General features: G+C 55.4%; 3 protein-coding genes across 3 annotated transcripts; 2 read left to right on the forward strand and 1 right to left on the reverse strand.

Moving 5' to 3' along the window:
* Positions 1–118: 118 nt before the first annotated feature.
* Positions 119–1,276, reverse strand: J4E87_000410 (uncharacterized protein; the record flags this gene model as incomplete). Its single annotated transcript, XM_049372067.1, has 1 exon — positions 119–1,276. The coding sequence occupies one exon, from the start codon at positions 1,274–1,276 to the stop codon at positions 119–121; it is 1,158 nt and encodes a 385-aa protein (XP_049238201.1).
* A 552-nt stretch (positions 1,277–1,828) lies between these two features.
* J4E87_000411 (uncharacterized protein) lies at positions 1,829–4,110 on the forward strand (the record flags this gene model as incomplete). The annotated part of the gene is made up of 4 exons (XM_049372068.1): positions 1,829–1,965; positions 2,015–2,213; positions 2,264–2,361; positions 2,409–4,110. 4 exons carry the CDS (start codon positions 1,829–1,831, stop codon positions 4,108–4,110), a joined length of 2,136 nt encoding a protein of 711 aa, XP_049238202.1.
* Positions 4,111–13,004: 8,894 nt separating this feature from the next.
* On the forward strand, positions 13,005–15,345 carry J4E87_000412 (uncharacterized protein; the record flags this gene model as incomplete). The annotated part of the gene is made up of 4 exons (XM_049372069.1): positions 13,005–13,011; positions 13,219–14,220; positions 14,500–15,138; positions 15,191–15,345. 4 exons carry the CDS (start codon positions 13,005–13,007, stop codon positions 15,343–15,345), a joined length of 1,803 nt encoding a protein of 600 aa, XP_049238203.1.
* Positions 15,346–15,590: the final 245 nt, after the last annotated feature.

A 15,590-nucleotide genomic window follows, 5' to 3' on the forward strand; every position in this document is an offset into this window, starting at 1 on the left:
GTAGTATACAAGTGTCGTATGCAAGAAAGAAAGAAAGAAGAGGAAACCAGTAGTCAAACATATGCCAGTGACGCGAGCCGATGCTCCTGTTGTCCGCAATCAATCATACAGGCCGTATTCACTTGCGCTTCCCAGCCTTTGACCGCGTCATCGGTCGCGACGGAGTGGCTTTAGCTTGACTTGCAGCTGTAGGTGCATCAAACGACCTTGTCGCCTTCTTCTTGAGCACCTTTGTAGAGCCTTCGACGGTGGGCTCGTCTTCTGCCTTCCGCTTAAGAGAGGACTTGTTTGTGTTGGTCTCGGCGACGCGGACGCTGCGTTTGAGGTCGGATGAAGGCGGCGATGGGGGCTGCTGCGTTGTTCCTTCCATCGTGTCGTCCTCTTCTTCCGCAGTGGTCTCTCCGTTCTTCCCGTTGCGCTGCTGAGCTACCCACGAGAGCAGCTTTTCTTCTGCTTCTGTGTCGTCTTCATCCTCCTCCCCACCTAGCATTGCCTCTGCCATCTCGCCTGCGATATCATCACCCGCGTCGTTGTCTGTTGCCATGCGCATCGCAAACTCGAGCAGCTGTTGGGGGTCCATTCCGGTGAGCGGTCCGCCAGTAGCAGCGAGTTGCCGTTGCAATGCTGCCAATAGCGCGTCCTGTGGTATGCCGCCTTCTCCTTGGTCCATGCCATCGTCACCTTCGTCGTCGACGTCATCGTCATCGTCGTATGGAGGCGAGGCGGGCTCCGTGACAAAGGCCATCTTTGCCTTTCCTTTGCCTGGCCGTGAAGACAGCGCTCCTGGTGAGCTTGGTGGTGAACCCTTCGCCCATTCTGGTATGTCTGCGAGCTTCTCCCTCCAGTTCTTGAACAAAGCATATGGTTGCGCGTTGTCGTCGAGGGTCTTGGGCTTGATTCCACGGCTCGCCTGTGAGCGCCAAACTATAGGCGAATGTCCCAGCGGTGTTGTCTCTGACTGTGTGTCCACGCTATCCTTGGCCAATCTCTTCCTGGCCGGTGCGCTCTTCACTGCCCGCTTCCTCTTCAGGCCTGCTTTTGCGCCCTTGACATCAAGCGCTTGGAACTTGGTGTCATCGTAGCCATCCGACGCGTACTCGAGATCGTTGAAGTAGTCGAAGCGGTCCCAGTCGTCTTCCATGTCCTCATCGCCGCATGTTGCTGGTGGTGGTGAGGCGACGGCGTGCTCTGCAAGGTCGTCGGCAGCCATGTATTCATCTTCGACGTAGAAGAAGTCGCCTTCGTAATCATCGTAGTCATCGTCGTAGTCGCTCATGCTGGGTAGGATCGACGGTCGTGTATGCGATCACATGCGCTGGGTGCAGGCGAGGACGTCGTTTGCGATGCGATGCGCAACCGTGCAGTATCGTGGCGCGACAGGCTGTTGTGATGGAAGAGGCGACGACGTGATTGCGCTTCTGCGTGGTTGGGGCGTAGGGTCGAGTCGAGGTCGCGCAGTCGGGGTGAGTAAGGGTATGACGCGGGCGTGCAGAGCGCTCCTCTCCTCCCTGAGTGCACGGTGGTCATCAGCGCAACCCCAAGCCACCAATTCGAGCGAGTCGAGGCCGGCGGAGAGAAGACAGCTCGGCATGTGTGACTGCCCGTGCAACTCCAGATGCCGCCATATGCTCCTTCCCTATCGAGGGGCCCGACATGCAACTTCCGCAACTGTTTGCTACAGTAAACACGAAGCGCGCCTTCCCCGCGAACGGCTCCACGCGGCTTAACAACACCGAGGCTCCCCCAAACTTCCTTCCGCCATGCCACGAACAAAGTGCTTCTGTAGCTGTTCAATCAATCTTTTTGCTCCATATACCCATTTGTGACCATGCGTGCCTTTAGAAAGTCCACTCACCTCTCGCGCCAGCTTCTTGCTACCAATGGCGCCCGCTACAACTCTACCATTGCGCCCGCTGCCAAACCGCTTACTTCTGTCCTCATAGCGAATCGCGGAGAGATTGCACTGTGAGATCCCCGACGGAATTTCACGCTTTCATAACTAACACGATTTCAGACGAGTTGGAAGAACAGCTTCAGAATACGGCATCAAGACCACGACCCTCTTTACCGACCCAGATGCTCGATCGCAACATGCGCTGAGCTCACCCTACGCCGTAAACCTCGGGGACCCCTCCGCATATCTTGATGGAGACCGTATAATACAAATCGCGAAAGAGCAAGGATGCCAGGGCATACATCCGGGCTACGGCTTTGTAAGAGCTCATATGCACGATGAGGTGGAATAAGGCTAACAGGAAGATAGCTGAGCGAGAACCCTACATTCGCAAGAAAATGCACAGACGCTGGCCTCACATTCATTGGACCGCCATGGCAAGCAATCGAGTCTATGGGTAGCAAGAGGTAGGTCATCAGCATATACCGTAGACGTCGTGACTAACACATAGAAGTGAGTCCAAGGACATCATGACCAAAGCTGGCGTTCCCTGTATCCCAGGCTACCACGGTTCAGAACAAGACCCAGCCTACCTCAAAGAACAGGCCGCGAGCATCGGCTACCCTGTACTCCTGAAAGCCGTCAAGGGCGGCGGCGGCAAGGGCATGCGCATCGTCAACACCGAAGCCGAGTTCTTCGACCAACTCGCGTCGGCAAAATCAGAGGCGCGGAACTCTTTCGGCGACGAAGTCATGCTGGTGGAAAAGTACATCACCACGCCTCGTCACATCGAAGTCCAGGTCTTCGCCGACAAGCATGGCAACTGCGTTGCGCTTGGAGAGAGAGACTGCAGCATACAACGCCGGCATCAGAAGATCCTGGAAGAGTCACCAGCACCGCATCTGGATGAGGCCATCAGGCAGGACATCTGGGAGAAGGCGAGACAAGCTGCACTTGCAGTTGGATACGAAGGAGCGGGCACAGTCGAGTTCATCTTTGACAACGAGACGGGCGAATTCTTCTTCATGGAGATGAACACAAGATTGCAAGTCGAACACCCTGTCACAGAAATGGTGACTGGTGAGGATCTTGTAAGATGGCAACTTATCGTTGCTGAGGGCGGGAAGCTACCTCTTACCCAACAGGAGATTGAACAGAGGATCAAGGAGAGGGGTCATGCTATCGAAGCGCGCATCTACGCCGAGAACCCAGACATGAACTTCATTCCTGACTCTGGTCTTTTGCTCCACCTGAAGACACCGACCCCCACGTCCACCGTTCGTATCGACTCTGGTTTCATTGCTGGTGACGAAGTCTCCTCTCACTACGACCCCATGATCTCCAAACTCATCGTTCAAGGCCCGACACGCGAGGCTGCAATCCAGAAGCTTCGGGCTGCTCTAGAAGAGTACGAAGTCGCGGGCCCTATAACAAACATCGAGTTCATCAAGCGCATGTGCGTATCTCCCGACTTCGTCGCTGGCGACGTAGAAACAGGATACATCCAAAAACACCACGCCGAGCTCTTCACACCCGAAGCCCCAGCACCAGAAGTCTACGCACAAGCCGCACTTGGTCTTGCGCTACAAGAGATCTCAGCATCAAGAGGAGACATATGGACTGGACCGCCCGTGACAGCCGTAGGATTCGGCTTCAGCAGCTCGTACCAGCAGCGCGAATTCAACCTCGTCGAGACCCCCGCCGACGGCAAGGGCGAAGCCACAGCAACAAAAGTCAGCATCCGACAAACCAGCCCCCAGCAATTCGACATCAGCGTCGGCGACAAGACATACAGCAACGTCACATCCACCTTCTCCCCTTCCAACAACACACTCACATCCTTCTACCCCCACACCCGCCTAGCAACAACCTTCATCCGCGACGAAGACCGCCTCACCCTCTTCCACCTCGGCCGCCAGTACCGCCTCAAACTCGCCATGCCAGAGTGGACAAAGAAGGCGCTCGGCGTCAAGGACGTGGCCAACAGCGTCCTCGCGCCCATGCCCTGCAAGGTCCTCAGAGTGGAAGTCGAAGAGGGTCAGGAGGTCAAGAAGGACCAGGCGCTTGTTGTTATCGAGAGTATGAAGATGGAGACTGTGATCAGGAGTCCGAGTCATGGGATAGTGAAGCGTATTGTTCATGGCAAGGGCGATTTGTGCAAGGCGGGGACTGCGTTGGTGGAGTTTGAGGAGCCGGAGGGGGAGGGGAGGGAGTGATGTTTTGTTTACAGAAAAAAAGGTAAGATGTATATATGAGCGCGAAAATATGAGAACTTATGAGTTACGATGCTCTGTTCAGGGTGTGGTGTTGAGGCGGAATATTTTTTCAAGTGTGATTGTGGTTGCAATGTGTAAAATTTTAGGGCAAGTACAATAACAAAAATGCCGCAACCACAAGGCTTTACACGACATCACAAGCACTTTTAGTGACCCTTCTGACATTGGTCATCTCACTTTGATGTATACGCCTTCTTCCTGCGACACGTTGTTGCGCCGTGCCATTTAATTGCATCTAGTATGCGTCAACTATCCGCGCCGATACCCACACACAATTTCGCTCGCAGTATAACGTCGAGTTCCGGAAGGCTTTTGCAGCGCGTTATCACCAGAGATGAGAGGAGAACAAATAATGTTGCAAGATGCCAGTGTCACATACATGTACTAAATTGTGGTGTTTTATGTCTCCATACGGAGTAGTCCATGAGGAAAAGGAGGAAAATAAGCAGCTGCGCAACAAGTATTTCATCATGGCAGTAGAAGTTTTCAAGGTTGTTCACAAGCTAGTTTATTGTTCGTACACGCGCTCAAGACATCGATCTTCAACCAGTGCACTCTAGACGATGGGGAGATATGCCGTAAAGACGACCAAGCTCAGACTTATCGATGTATGGGCATTGGGATGTTATAGAGGCAGACGTCTCGCATAACGCACAACACATGCGAGACGTCTGTCTCTACAACATCCTAATGCCCATACAGCGACAAGTGGAGCGCGAGCTATACAGCGTATGACCCCACCGTCTAGATTTTCTACGTATCAAAGTATCGTAGCAGCCTCGCATACTTGAGGTAGCTGCACCGTTTGTGTACGCACTGCGCGGCACCCTCAATTCGCTTCTCATTTCACAAGGGAGACCGTGGTACTGTGCGTAGCACGAGCCTGTCCATCGTTGTCGTCTACCTCCTTGCCCAGTTATCAACTTCATATTCGTCTAACCGAAGGTATTGAGCTCGGCGGAGCAGTTGCCCCGAAGTCGATGGTAAGCGCGAAGGAAGTGTGGATGATGGACGAGGTGGGTGTGAGACGTAAATACGGCGGCCCGGCCATGAGGTGTTGGGAGTGGCCCCTATGGTAGGATATCCTGTGTAGTAATCATGTAAGTGAGGTATGGTGGAGGTAGATATGCAAGGGCTGAGGCCGTAGGATCACGATGATCTGGTCTTGCCCTTGGTTCTTAGAAGCGTACTGGATCTCCCGCTCGTACTGATCGTAGGCATTAGGCCGTGATGGGATAGCTGGTCTGGTACCCGGCGAGAGAGAATGCTCCAGAGAACAAGAGTAGTGACTAGGGAGACGTGGCCATGACCTCAGTAAACATCAGGATGTCCTCCAGACGAGACAGGACACGTCCTTGTACGTCAACAGCTGGCACTGCTGGTACTCATGATCTCTCTGATCAAGGCATCGCTGTGCAGAGCATCTCGACTCCCAGTGCGGATCGGATGGACACTTACTGGGCCTCCCTTCCGCCCTGGATTCTGCGATCAGTCATCGATCCTGAGCACCATTGTATGGGGAAGCCCTCCGCGGCCCACATTAAGCTGACACCCAGCGAGTCTGATCTTCACCAGGTCTGGCGAGACCACAAAAGGTTCGCGGAGCCGGTCATGGCTGCACGCATCAGCTGTTCATACTGACGACTCTGTAACGGGGCAATGAGGCCGACGACTGTAATGACGAGGCTTCCCCTCCAGTGCATCGCAATGCAGTCCGTGACTTCGAAACGCCCAAGGCAGTAACTCCCCCACCTCAACACTGCAGTAGTCTGTGGCGAAGAAAGTTTCCAATCAGGTATTCTAGTCATCTCTGGTGCCGGACTTGCGGTTTACTACCCTTGCCCAACCTGTGACTGGCTGGAGGCGCAAGTTGGGCTTGCTTCAGAACAAGTTGCTTTAGGCCACTGGCAATCCCGGTAGTTGGCCTCCCTTGCTCCTCCCGTGGACCAGGAACATCCTGTGAGCAAAATTGGCCAACGGGATGACTGCCAGCTCATCTATGTTCCCCGCACACTTGCGTTTCGCTTCACGCCTCACTTGCTTTTGAGCAGTCGTTACGAGGCCTGGATCTCTCTCGGATCAAGGCGGACAGTTAGAACAACGGCAGGTTGATGCTGATCTTGGGTAGCAATCGCATGTATAGTAAGCCGCAGTGTGACGCGTCAATAGGTGGGCCGATAGGGTAAAGAGCGTTGAGATCTGATGAGGACTACACTACAGTGTATGTTGGGGTTTGACTGTACCGACTGTGAGGGTCGATGATGAGATGGTTTGAGCCGTTAAAGGTTATCAAGCTACACAGGTGGTTGGGAGCGGGCGATGGTGTTGTCAGTCGAAATCAGGCAATCACTGACGACTACTCTTCCGATTCATCATCCAGAATGGAGCAAGCGGTCCGAGTATCTCGAAACGTTCAGACTTCATGCGGCGCAATGCGAGTGTTCCAACCCGGGGCATTCCTCCGCTGCGCATGTCAAGAATGGCACACCGGTTGTTGTTATCTATGAGGGCGTTCTCAGCGGCACGCGCATGCGACGTGCTGTTAATCAGAAAACCCTGATCTTAAGCCCGATGAGTTCCCACCAACGGCATTCTAGAAGGATGTTGCTGCTTGTAGAGACTGGACTGTGACATCTTTGACTGGCAAGATGCTCCCAGCGCGACAACCGATCCATAATTGCCAGGTCGTACGACCAGGTTGAAACAAGACGAGGGAGCCCAGGAAACCAGATCCTAGGTGAAATACAAGGCTGTTGGCGAGAGAGATGTTAGCCTCGATCGTTTGAGTTTGGAGGCGCCCGGCTGTCAATGCGGGACGCGATCGTGAAACACCAGTCTGAGCATCTTCTCGAACATGTCAACGTTTCATGAGATCTCGGTATCTTCGAACCGACAATTGCATCGCATACACTACAACTATGCGCTATGCGTCGGCTCGCAGGTCTTCGCATGTTCCGAAGGCGCAGAAGTATCAGCGGTACGTGGTGGTCCCAAAGCTATTTCGAGTGACGAAATGTCTGTGTAAGTTTCGGGGCTGTTGTACTAGGTTCAATGTCGTGAAACCAGTCCTTTGGGATTATTCGAGTCCGATCTGCTGTTACACGCTACACGTGGCGCATGGGGATGTAGTTCCGGTTCTCGTTTGTGGTCGCGTTCAGCGCTCTGGATGTGCTATGCGCAGCAAGGAGAAGGACGTGAAGAAGATGCAACCAAAAGGAGGCTGAGCTCGGCGCTTTGTTCACTTCACGTGCACCAAGCGAGCTTACGGAGGAGATTGCAGATCGTGATCAGTTAATTCTGCCATCAATCAATACTCGGTCGCGCCGAGATGACTTGACAAAGGCCCTCCAGTCAGGCTTGAGATGGCTTGAGATGACTTGAGATGACGATATGGGAAACTGCGCATGAACAGAGCAAGCGTACATGCAATTGCAAGGCTGTTGCGTCAAAGCTCTTGACTCGAGTTCGCGAAAAAGCATGGAGCATTGGGCGAGCACAATGGTCACCGCTTCCTTCCAGAAGGCCGCTAGAAGGATACTAAGATCGTGAAACGTGACTAAGGGCCAATTACAAGTCGTATCTCGACTGGAGTACGCACACAGCTCCAGTTAGGCAAGCCTCAAAGTTATTTTTTTCTGCAGCGTAGGGCGGACTGCATCTGACAGAAGGGCCGACTTCGCATGGTCCCAATCTCTAATGCAATGCATCTCATGCAGTGCTGATTCTAGGACCAAATATGGACGCACGTACTGATGCCTTCCAAGAGCAATCTCTCGACCAGCTTGTGGACCGAAAAGTCATGTACGGGTATCGTGAGCCAAATCGGCGCCAGTGACATTGTCATGTAAGATCCGGAAGAAGGTGAATGTATGACCGAGCGCATTTGAGCCGAGATAGAGCCAGCAGTACGCACCCGCATGATATCAACAACCCAGCCACCAAGAATTCCACCGAGAAGGCCATCTCCTGATACTTTGCCAAGCGCATATCAAGAAGGCTCGGTTGTGGGTCGCATATGGAACTGGCTGTTTCTATTCCAGTCACGCGCTTCGGAGAGATGCGTTGTAGAAATAAATCATACGCGTCACTAAATCAATGTGTTACAAGCTGCTGGGATAACGGCAACAGATATACATAGAACGCGGGATCACACCGTCCTTCGATGTGTATGTTGTTGTGGCTTCTCCATCGAGAATATCGAAGAGGCTGGGCCTAGATGGCTGGTAAGCCGAGGCGGCCAATTCGCACAGTAGGGTGGTAGCTTGATGCAGTGCATCGGGAGCTAGCGCTGACTGACATCATGGAAAACAGCGGTTACCGTGACGCTGCATCCATCAGCCCATGTCGAATCCTTTCCACAAGTGTCCGCTCGAATCAGTGCCGCCGCAAGGCCTGGTGAGAACAGGGAAAGGACGGGAGACCGGCCGGACCTTGTTGCAGCTCGATGATATCGACTGGGATGGCACGGATCACTCCGTCTCATGATTAAAGCCGGCAGAAGGAGAGTACTCATTGAGCCAATGAGCACAAAGCTGTCGCCTGTCAGAAATGCCGCTTATGCAGTAACGTTCGCAAGTGAAGGCTCGGCTGGAGAAATAGCGATTTCAAAGCAGGACGAGAAGGTCTAGTCCTTCACTCCCAAATTGCGAAACTTGTGGCACTGCGGCATCTTGGGCGCGTACTCGTGTTCGGCACAATGCTTGCCTGGAGCCCACTCATGATATACCCCGGGAAACAGATGTCGGATAGACACCCAAGCTGCACCACGACCCTCAAGGGATGCGGGAAGCAAGGTCGAGGGGGCCTGGAGATCTTCCAACCGGGTGGGTGACTGGAGCTCGCATCACCAGCATCAAGATCTTATCGCACAATCTGATAGACATTCCTGCATCGCTTCTTTGGATGTGACTGATATCTGCCGATAGAGTTGCAATAAGCAAATGCAGGCCTAGGCCCATCAGAGCTGCCTAGCCTATTCCACACGACAGCTGCCGCGAGCGGAGAAAACTTGATAATGTCAAAATGCTCGATGTGATGGGGCTCACCTGCCGATCGCTCCCCGGTCAGTCAATAAGCAGAGAACCTTCGGTAGATGAACCATCGGGGCCTGCGACCGCACTGCGCATATCATGGTAGCTTTATGTGACGTTATTTCCACGCGCGAAATCACGAATCGGGGGTATGCGGTAGTGGTAGCGGTGGTGTGCAGCATGATCCAGTGTGCAATGCTGGTGGTGAGCGAGAGACTTGCGGGACGAGTCGGATCCATGTACGGTAGCGTCGCGCACCTTGTCCCTTGTGATCGTCGACCGTTGATGCCCAGGCATGTATCCCTGCTTCCCGCGAGCGGACAACGGTGTGCAAAATGTGGTTGGCCAAAACGATGGCCTGTCAACCAAATAACCGTACGCGAAGGCAACAACCATGACGCCCTCGCGATATTGGGCGTAACAGAGCGTTCTTGTTTAACGGTTATCATGGAAGCGACACCACGAACGGAGTTGGAGGCTGTTGTAGAACCTGGCGGCGGGCGACGCGCGAGAATGTCGACGAGCCACCCCAGCTGACCTTGGCCGTCATGCACGTCGCCGTCAGCCGTGTTTGCACCACGTTGCGGAGACACACAGCTAATCATTACATATGGGTGGAGTGAGAAGAGCAACCCGATGTAACACGGCATCGTTTTCGCTGACAAGATCGACATGGCTATGTCCACATCTTGTGCAACTAGTGCAAGCGTGGCTAATCGTCAAAGCGTGAAGAGGCGCCGCCTGAGGGTGTTCAGGAGGAGTTCGGCTTGCACAAAGTTGGCAGTGAAGATTTTGAATTGCCAAATCCGCAGTGGATGCGCATGCTGACGGTGGGAGAGTGAATGCGCGCGCCCTTGTGCGTCGCGAGTTGGGCGGCGGAGGTAGTCACCAAGTGTTGTGTTGTATCGAAATGTAGCGGGCGGCGTCAGAATAGAGTTGATGGTCGCTCGGTACCTGACCTATCTCCCTTGTCGTGAACAAGGCCAGCAAGCGTGCTCCCAGGGTTTCTCCGCACTGCGAACGCCTCGCTCGGAACTTTTACAAGCCCAGGTCCCATGCCACGATCATCGTGACAGGGAGGGTAATGCTCACAACATGGAACGGCGCGCTGTTTCCAACGCGATCTTCTCGAAGCCTGGCAGCGAGACATGCCGAACAGAACAAGAATATTTGTGTTGGTCGCGTCTCGTGTTTCAGTGCGCATGTGATACGTGAGGACAAGCGCGCAGAAGCAGGCTTGAGACGTCCGAGAAGGGCACGGCATTACAGCATTGAATTGACGCCGGAAGCGATGGAGCAAATGCACCGAGACGGCTGCAGGCGTGTATTGCTATCGCGATGGGCTAAGCGGCTATTCGCCCGGATGTTGTAGCGGAGTTTATCGACGCGTGTTGCTCGCGTTGAGCATGAGGGCAATTTCACTGGGAATAGCCACAGCAGCAATTGGATGGCAGGGCTGACTGGCGCATTGAAGGCGGTCCTGCCACGATGCGGCCCCTGAAGCAGCAGTTTGCTCGGTGGCATGGCTCCGCAGAGGTTGCGAACCCGACGTCCCAGGGCCGATCAGCGGCGATTTGAGCAGGCAGCCCATGACCCGTTTCCCGAGAAGCATCTCCGTGTGGCAGCATCAGGCATGGCGGTGCCGATCAGGCCTCGATGGCGATTGGAGGCTGCGGGCGTGCATCGGCCAGTCACAGCGGGCGACGTTGGGGGCACAAAGAGACATGCTGGTGAGCCGTTTTGGGCGTCTGCTCACCGGCGCCACGGGCCAATGGCGTGCAAGACGGCGGGGCGCTGGGCTGGGTGGTGCAACTGCTAAAACGGTCGACTAGCGGCGGTGAATTGGACTCGAAGGACGCGTCAGAGCAGCGGCGGGCGGAGCACTGTGTGCCCTGGGCGAGATGAAATGGCAGAAGCAGCAGGTGGCATCGTGTGCGAGCTATAGCAGGCCGGATTAAGACGCCAGGTGTGCCATGGGTGCGAGGGAGGTACCGCGGGGTCGCGACTGCCATGTCGAGGATTTAGCCGAGCGAGGCAGGGGCGACGAGCATGCGACGGGCAGGCGCGATGGGCAGGCGATGACGGCAGCTGCTATCAGTCTCACGTCGCGAAGGAACCGCTAGCTCGTCCTCGAGCTGTCTTTTGCGCTGGCTCTGGCTCGACTCTTGCTCTGGGCAGCAAAGCCCCACCCGCCGAAACCTGACCGTCACGTGCTCCACCGGACGCGACAGCGGGCAGCAAGAAGAGTCTAAGACGACGCGCCTTTTCCATCAAACAGCAGCTCCATCCTCGCAGTAGCAGCACCCACCCTCCGCGACGACATCGCCATCGACCAGGGCTATTCCGCCGGCGATCCCTGATCCCGGCCCCTTCGCATCCGCGGCTTGGGCGCTCGAAACAGCTGCTCCGTCCGAGCGTGCAGCAGAGCAGGGAGGTGGCTGTTCCAGGTTGATTTAACGACCGACTCCACCCTCGGCCCTCCCACCGCCTTTGCAGACTCTCCTCGCTGCCTTTCCCTAGACGTCGCTAGCGCCACCTGCTCTGCGCGTGAAATTGCGCAGGCCACGCTACTGCATCGCTCCCCAACCCTCGTCCACCGCTGCGCCCGGACCCTCGCAGCCCGGATCCTTCGACGTCTACCACCGCGCAATAATAACAATGTCGCAGCCAAAAATCCCAGATAGGGCCCGCAAGTATAAGGAAGACCCGGCGCCTGTAGCGTCGCAAAAGATGGTGAGTTGCCTCTGCTTCCTTGCACCCCCTACCACGCACGCTCGACCACCTGCATCATCCCATACACTCGCTACCCTCCGCTCGCTCCCATCTTGATCGGCCCTGCCGCACCCTCGACCGTTGGAGTTTCGTCGTGCGCGTCGCAGAACCCTTCCCTAAACCCGTCACCGCCGCTGGTAGCTTCACCCTCGCGCTTTTTGCATGCTGCAGCAGCCACTGCACGTCGCGGCCACACACAACGAGTTACCCCAGCTCCGGCGCGTCTCTGCCTACATGGTATGCCCTTCCCGCCAAGCAGCCCTGCTACCCAAAACCCGCCTCCCCTGTCGCACTTGCCAAAGCTTTCCTTGTCTCCTCTGAAGCCAGTCCAAGCCTCTTGTCACGCAGCCTACCAGCAGCGGAATCCCTGCCATCCTAGCAGCCTTCCGCTCCCACCGCTGGTCCGCTCTGTGTTGTCAACGTTGCGAAGTCCCGCCCTGCTTTCTTTAGTCTGCCCTTCCCATCCTATAAACTATACCCTACCGTCCTGTCTTTTTCCAGACCCTGCCCCTCGCCTACCACGCTGCTGCTGCACATCCGTCGCTACACCCTAGCCGCCCAGCCAACCACAGCGACCCGCACCCCCACCTCTCACCTTGCTTGCACCCCCAGCCCCGATCACCACCACAGCACCTCAAGGCGACGCTTGCTTTTTATCTTTTGTTTGCCCCCAGCAGCCTTACTGACTGGCTGTCTTCTTAGCATCATCCCCACTCGGCTCAGGGCTTGCCACCGCCTAGTCACCTTCCTGTTCACCACCCTAGGCCTGGTGTAGTCCATCAACAACATCAACACCAGCACCATCCCGACTCTCCCCACCAGTCGGTGCCTTCTCAGAGTCCTGCACAGGGCCACTACCCCTCACCACAACACCCAAACCCCCAGGGCCCGCCGCAGCACCAATCGCCCTACATCCAGCAGATCCAAGGCCCCCCACCGCCGCAACAGCAGCAAGAGGTTCCCTACTACTCCCAGCACCACCAGAGCCCCTACAGCACCAACAGTGCGCCGAGTAACTACTCGTCCTCAGGTATGTTTTGTTTTTGTGTACACAAATCACCACGCCTTTGTCCATGCGCCCAGCGCATTAATGACGCCTCGACTTGGATGCCCCGGTCGTATATACCCCCGCGCAAAATGGAATTCTAACAATTCGCAGAAACCCCAGAGCTCATGGCGGCCGCAACAATGAACAGGGGCGGTTATCCTCCGATCTCATACCACACCCCGCAGTCAAACTCACCAGCATCTGTTCAGTCTCCACAGCACGACCAGCACGGCCGGCCAATCTATGGACAACCGCCCAGCCAGATGCCTCAATCAATGTACTACACGCCCTACGCTTCGGCGCCAGTTCCCCAACAGTCACCCTACCAGCAGCACCCTTCAAGCGCGCCACAGCAACCAATGGCGACGCAATCGCTGCTCATGTCCCACCAGCAAAACCAGCAGATGCAGCATCAGCAACAACAACAACATCAGCAGCATCATCCCCAAACTCCTGGAATGACGGGAAGCCCCAAGTCGCGCATGTCGCAGACGCCACTTCAACGGCCACCGTCAGGACTCGGCCCGCCTCAAGCTCCGCCTCAAGGCCCTCCCGTCGGCACCCCCAACATGCACGCTGGCCCTCCCGGAGGACCCAACGTCAACCCTAATGCCGCGCCTGGTCCCATTCCTGCCACCACTCCTCTTGTTGTGCGACAAGACCAGAATGGTGTGCAATGGATCGCGTTTGAGTACTCTCGCGACAGGGTCAAGATGGAGTACACCATCCGCTGCGATGTCGAGTCTATCAATGTCGACGAGCTGCCGCAAGACTTCAAGACCGAGAACTGTGTATACCCTCGCGCTTGCTGCGCCAAGGATCAATACAAGGGCAACCGTCTTCACTACGAGACTGAATGCAACACCGTCGGCTGGGCACTGGCGCAGTTGAACCCTTGCCTTCGCGGAAAGCGTGGTCTCATCCAGCGCGCCGTCGACAGCTGGAGGAACAGCAACCAAGACCCCCGACTAAGGAGCCGACGCGTGCGCAGAATGGCCAAGATGACCACAAGGAAAGCCCAATCGGCTAACCATGGTAACCACATGGCTGGACCAGGTGGACCAGGTGCTCCTGGCGTTCCCAACTCTGCCGGATTAGCAGCACCGCCCCGACAACCGAACATGGGCATGGGCGGCCCTCAGATGCACCATCACCATGATGGACCTGGAGGGCCCCACGGAGGACCAGATGACGTTAGCGGTATGTTTCACCAGATGTGATGTGATAAGGCGCAATTGTTGTTGGTTGTTAAATGATACCTCTGTCGTTCTTTCTCCATGTACATTACATACTCCTTGATGTAATACCCCTTCGATACCACTGCCCCATGCATGCTTGCATATATACCCACCCCATAGTTACACATGTTTTTGGTTCAGCAGCGCAGGACGGGAAGTAGAGACATGTTTGGACGTGCAAGCTAACTCTCTTTGTGTACAGCCAATGAATACGGGGAATCACACACTCACCATCACCAAGCGCCAAACGGTCAATCATCATCACCTACCGACGGGCGGCCCGCTCAGAGCTTCTACCCGAATTACCCATCGAGCGACTCCGTCGCAGGCTCCAGCGGCATGCCGCCGATCCACGACAGCCTGAGCCACCCTCCGCCTCCATCGCACGCAGCGGGTGTGCCCGTTTCAAAGCAGCAAGAGCAAGACGAAGAAGAGCGAAAGCTAGCCATGTTTGGCGACTTACCTGACTCGAAGCGCCGCAAATTCATCCTTGTAGATGATGCGCAACGAGGAACTAGGGTTCGCGTGCGAGTTACTCTCGACACGGTCAAGATGGAGGAAATGCCTGATTCTTACCGCAAGTCCAACTCGGTATTCCCTCGTAGCTATTTCGCCATGCAAATGACCTCTCCACCTGCCAGCCCTCGTGGCAGCAAGGTCTTTGCTGACGAGCCCGATGTTGAGAGCGACCCGAGCTTCCCTCTGGCTGGCTCTACTGTTGTGCCTGTTCCAACGCTGGATGGCGAGACTCGTGTGCCGAAGCCGCGTCTTACTCGTGCGAAGCGGTCGAAGGAGATTACGCTCAACGATCTTGGTTACCGCATGAGCTGGAGCCAGAGTCGTGTTTTCGCAGGAAGGACATTGTTTCTGCAAAAGTCTCGTAAGTCAATGGCTCGGTACGAAGAAGAACGTTTTACTAACCTTATCAACAGTTGATGCCTACCGCAACAAGATGAGAAGTAGCATGATGGGCCAAGGTCAAGATGTGACCCAAGTAGCCCCACATTTCGAGACTCGCGTTGGAAAGAGGCGGTGGAACGAGAGAATCGAGAAGAGCAAGAAGGCGAGGCGCGATGGCTCTCCTTAAGAAGTCTCAGGCCACATGCTCCAAACGGATGCCCTGGTTGCAGGCAGCCGCCCCGTTGACCCACTTTCTCGGCACTTGCAGGGAGCCCCTACGAACGACCGGGGTTGACAACCCTTTTCGACTCGGCACCAAATCCTTCGCGACAGGCCCGGCTGTTGCTTACACCCATGTTTCATCATGGCTGTATTGGGTTTCAGACTGGTCGTTCATCTGCCGATGGCTGCTTCTCTCTCTTTTCGATACTT

The sequence above is a fragment of the Alternaria ethzedia genome (assembly GCF_023757985.1).
Source record: "Alternaria ethzedia strain BMP 0044 chromosome Unknown scaffold_1, whole genome shotgun sequence".
Lineage (NCBI taxonomy): Eukaryota > Fungi > Ascomycota > Dothideomycetes > Pleosporales > Pleosporaceae > Alternaria > Alternaria ethzedia.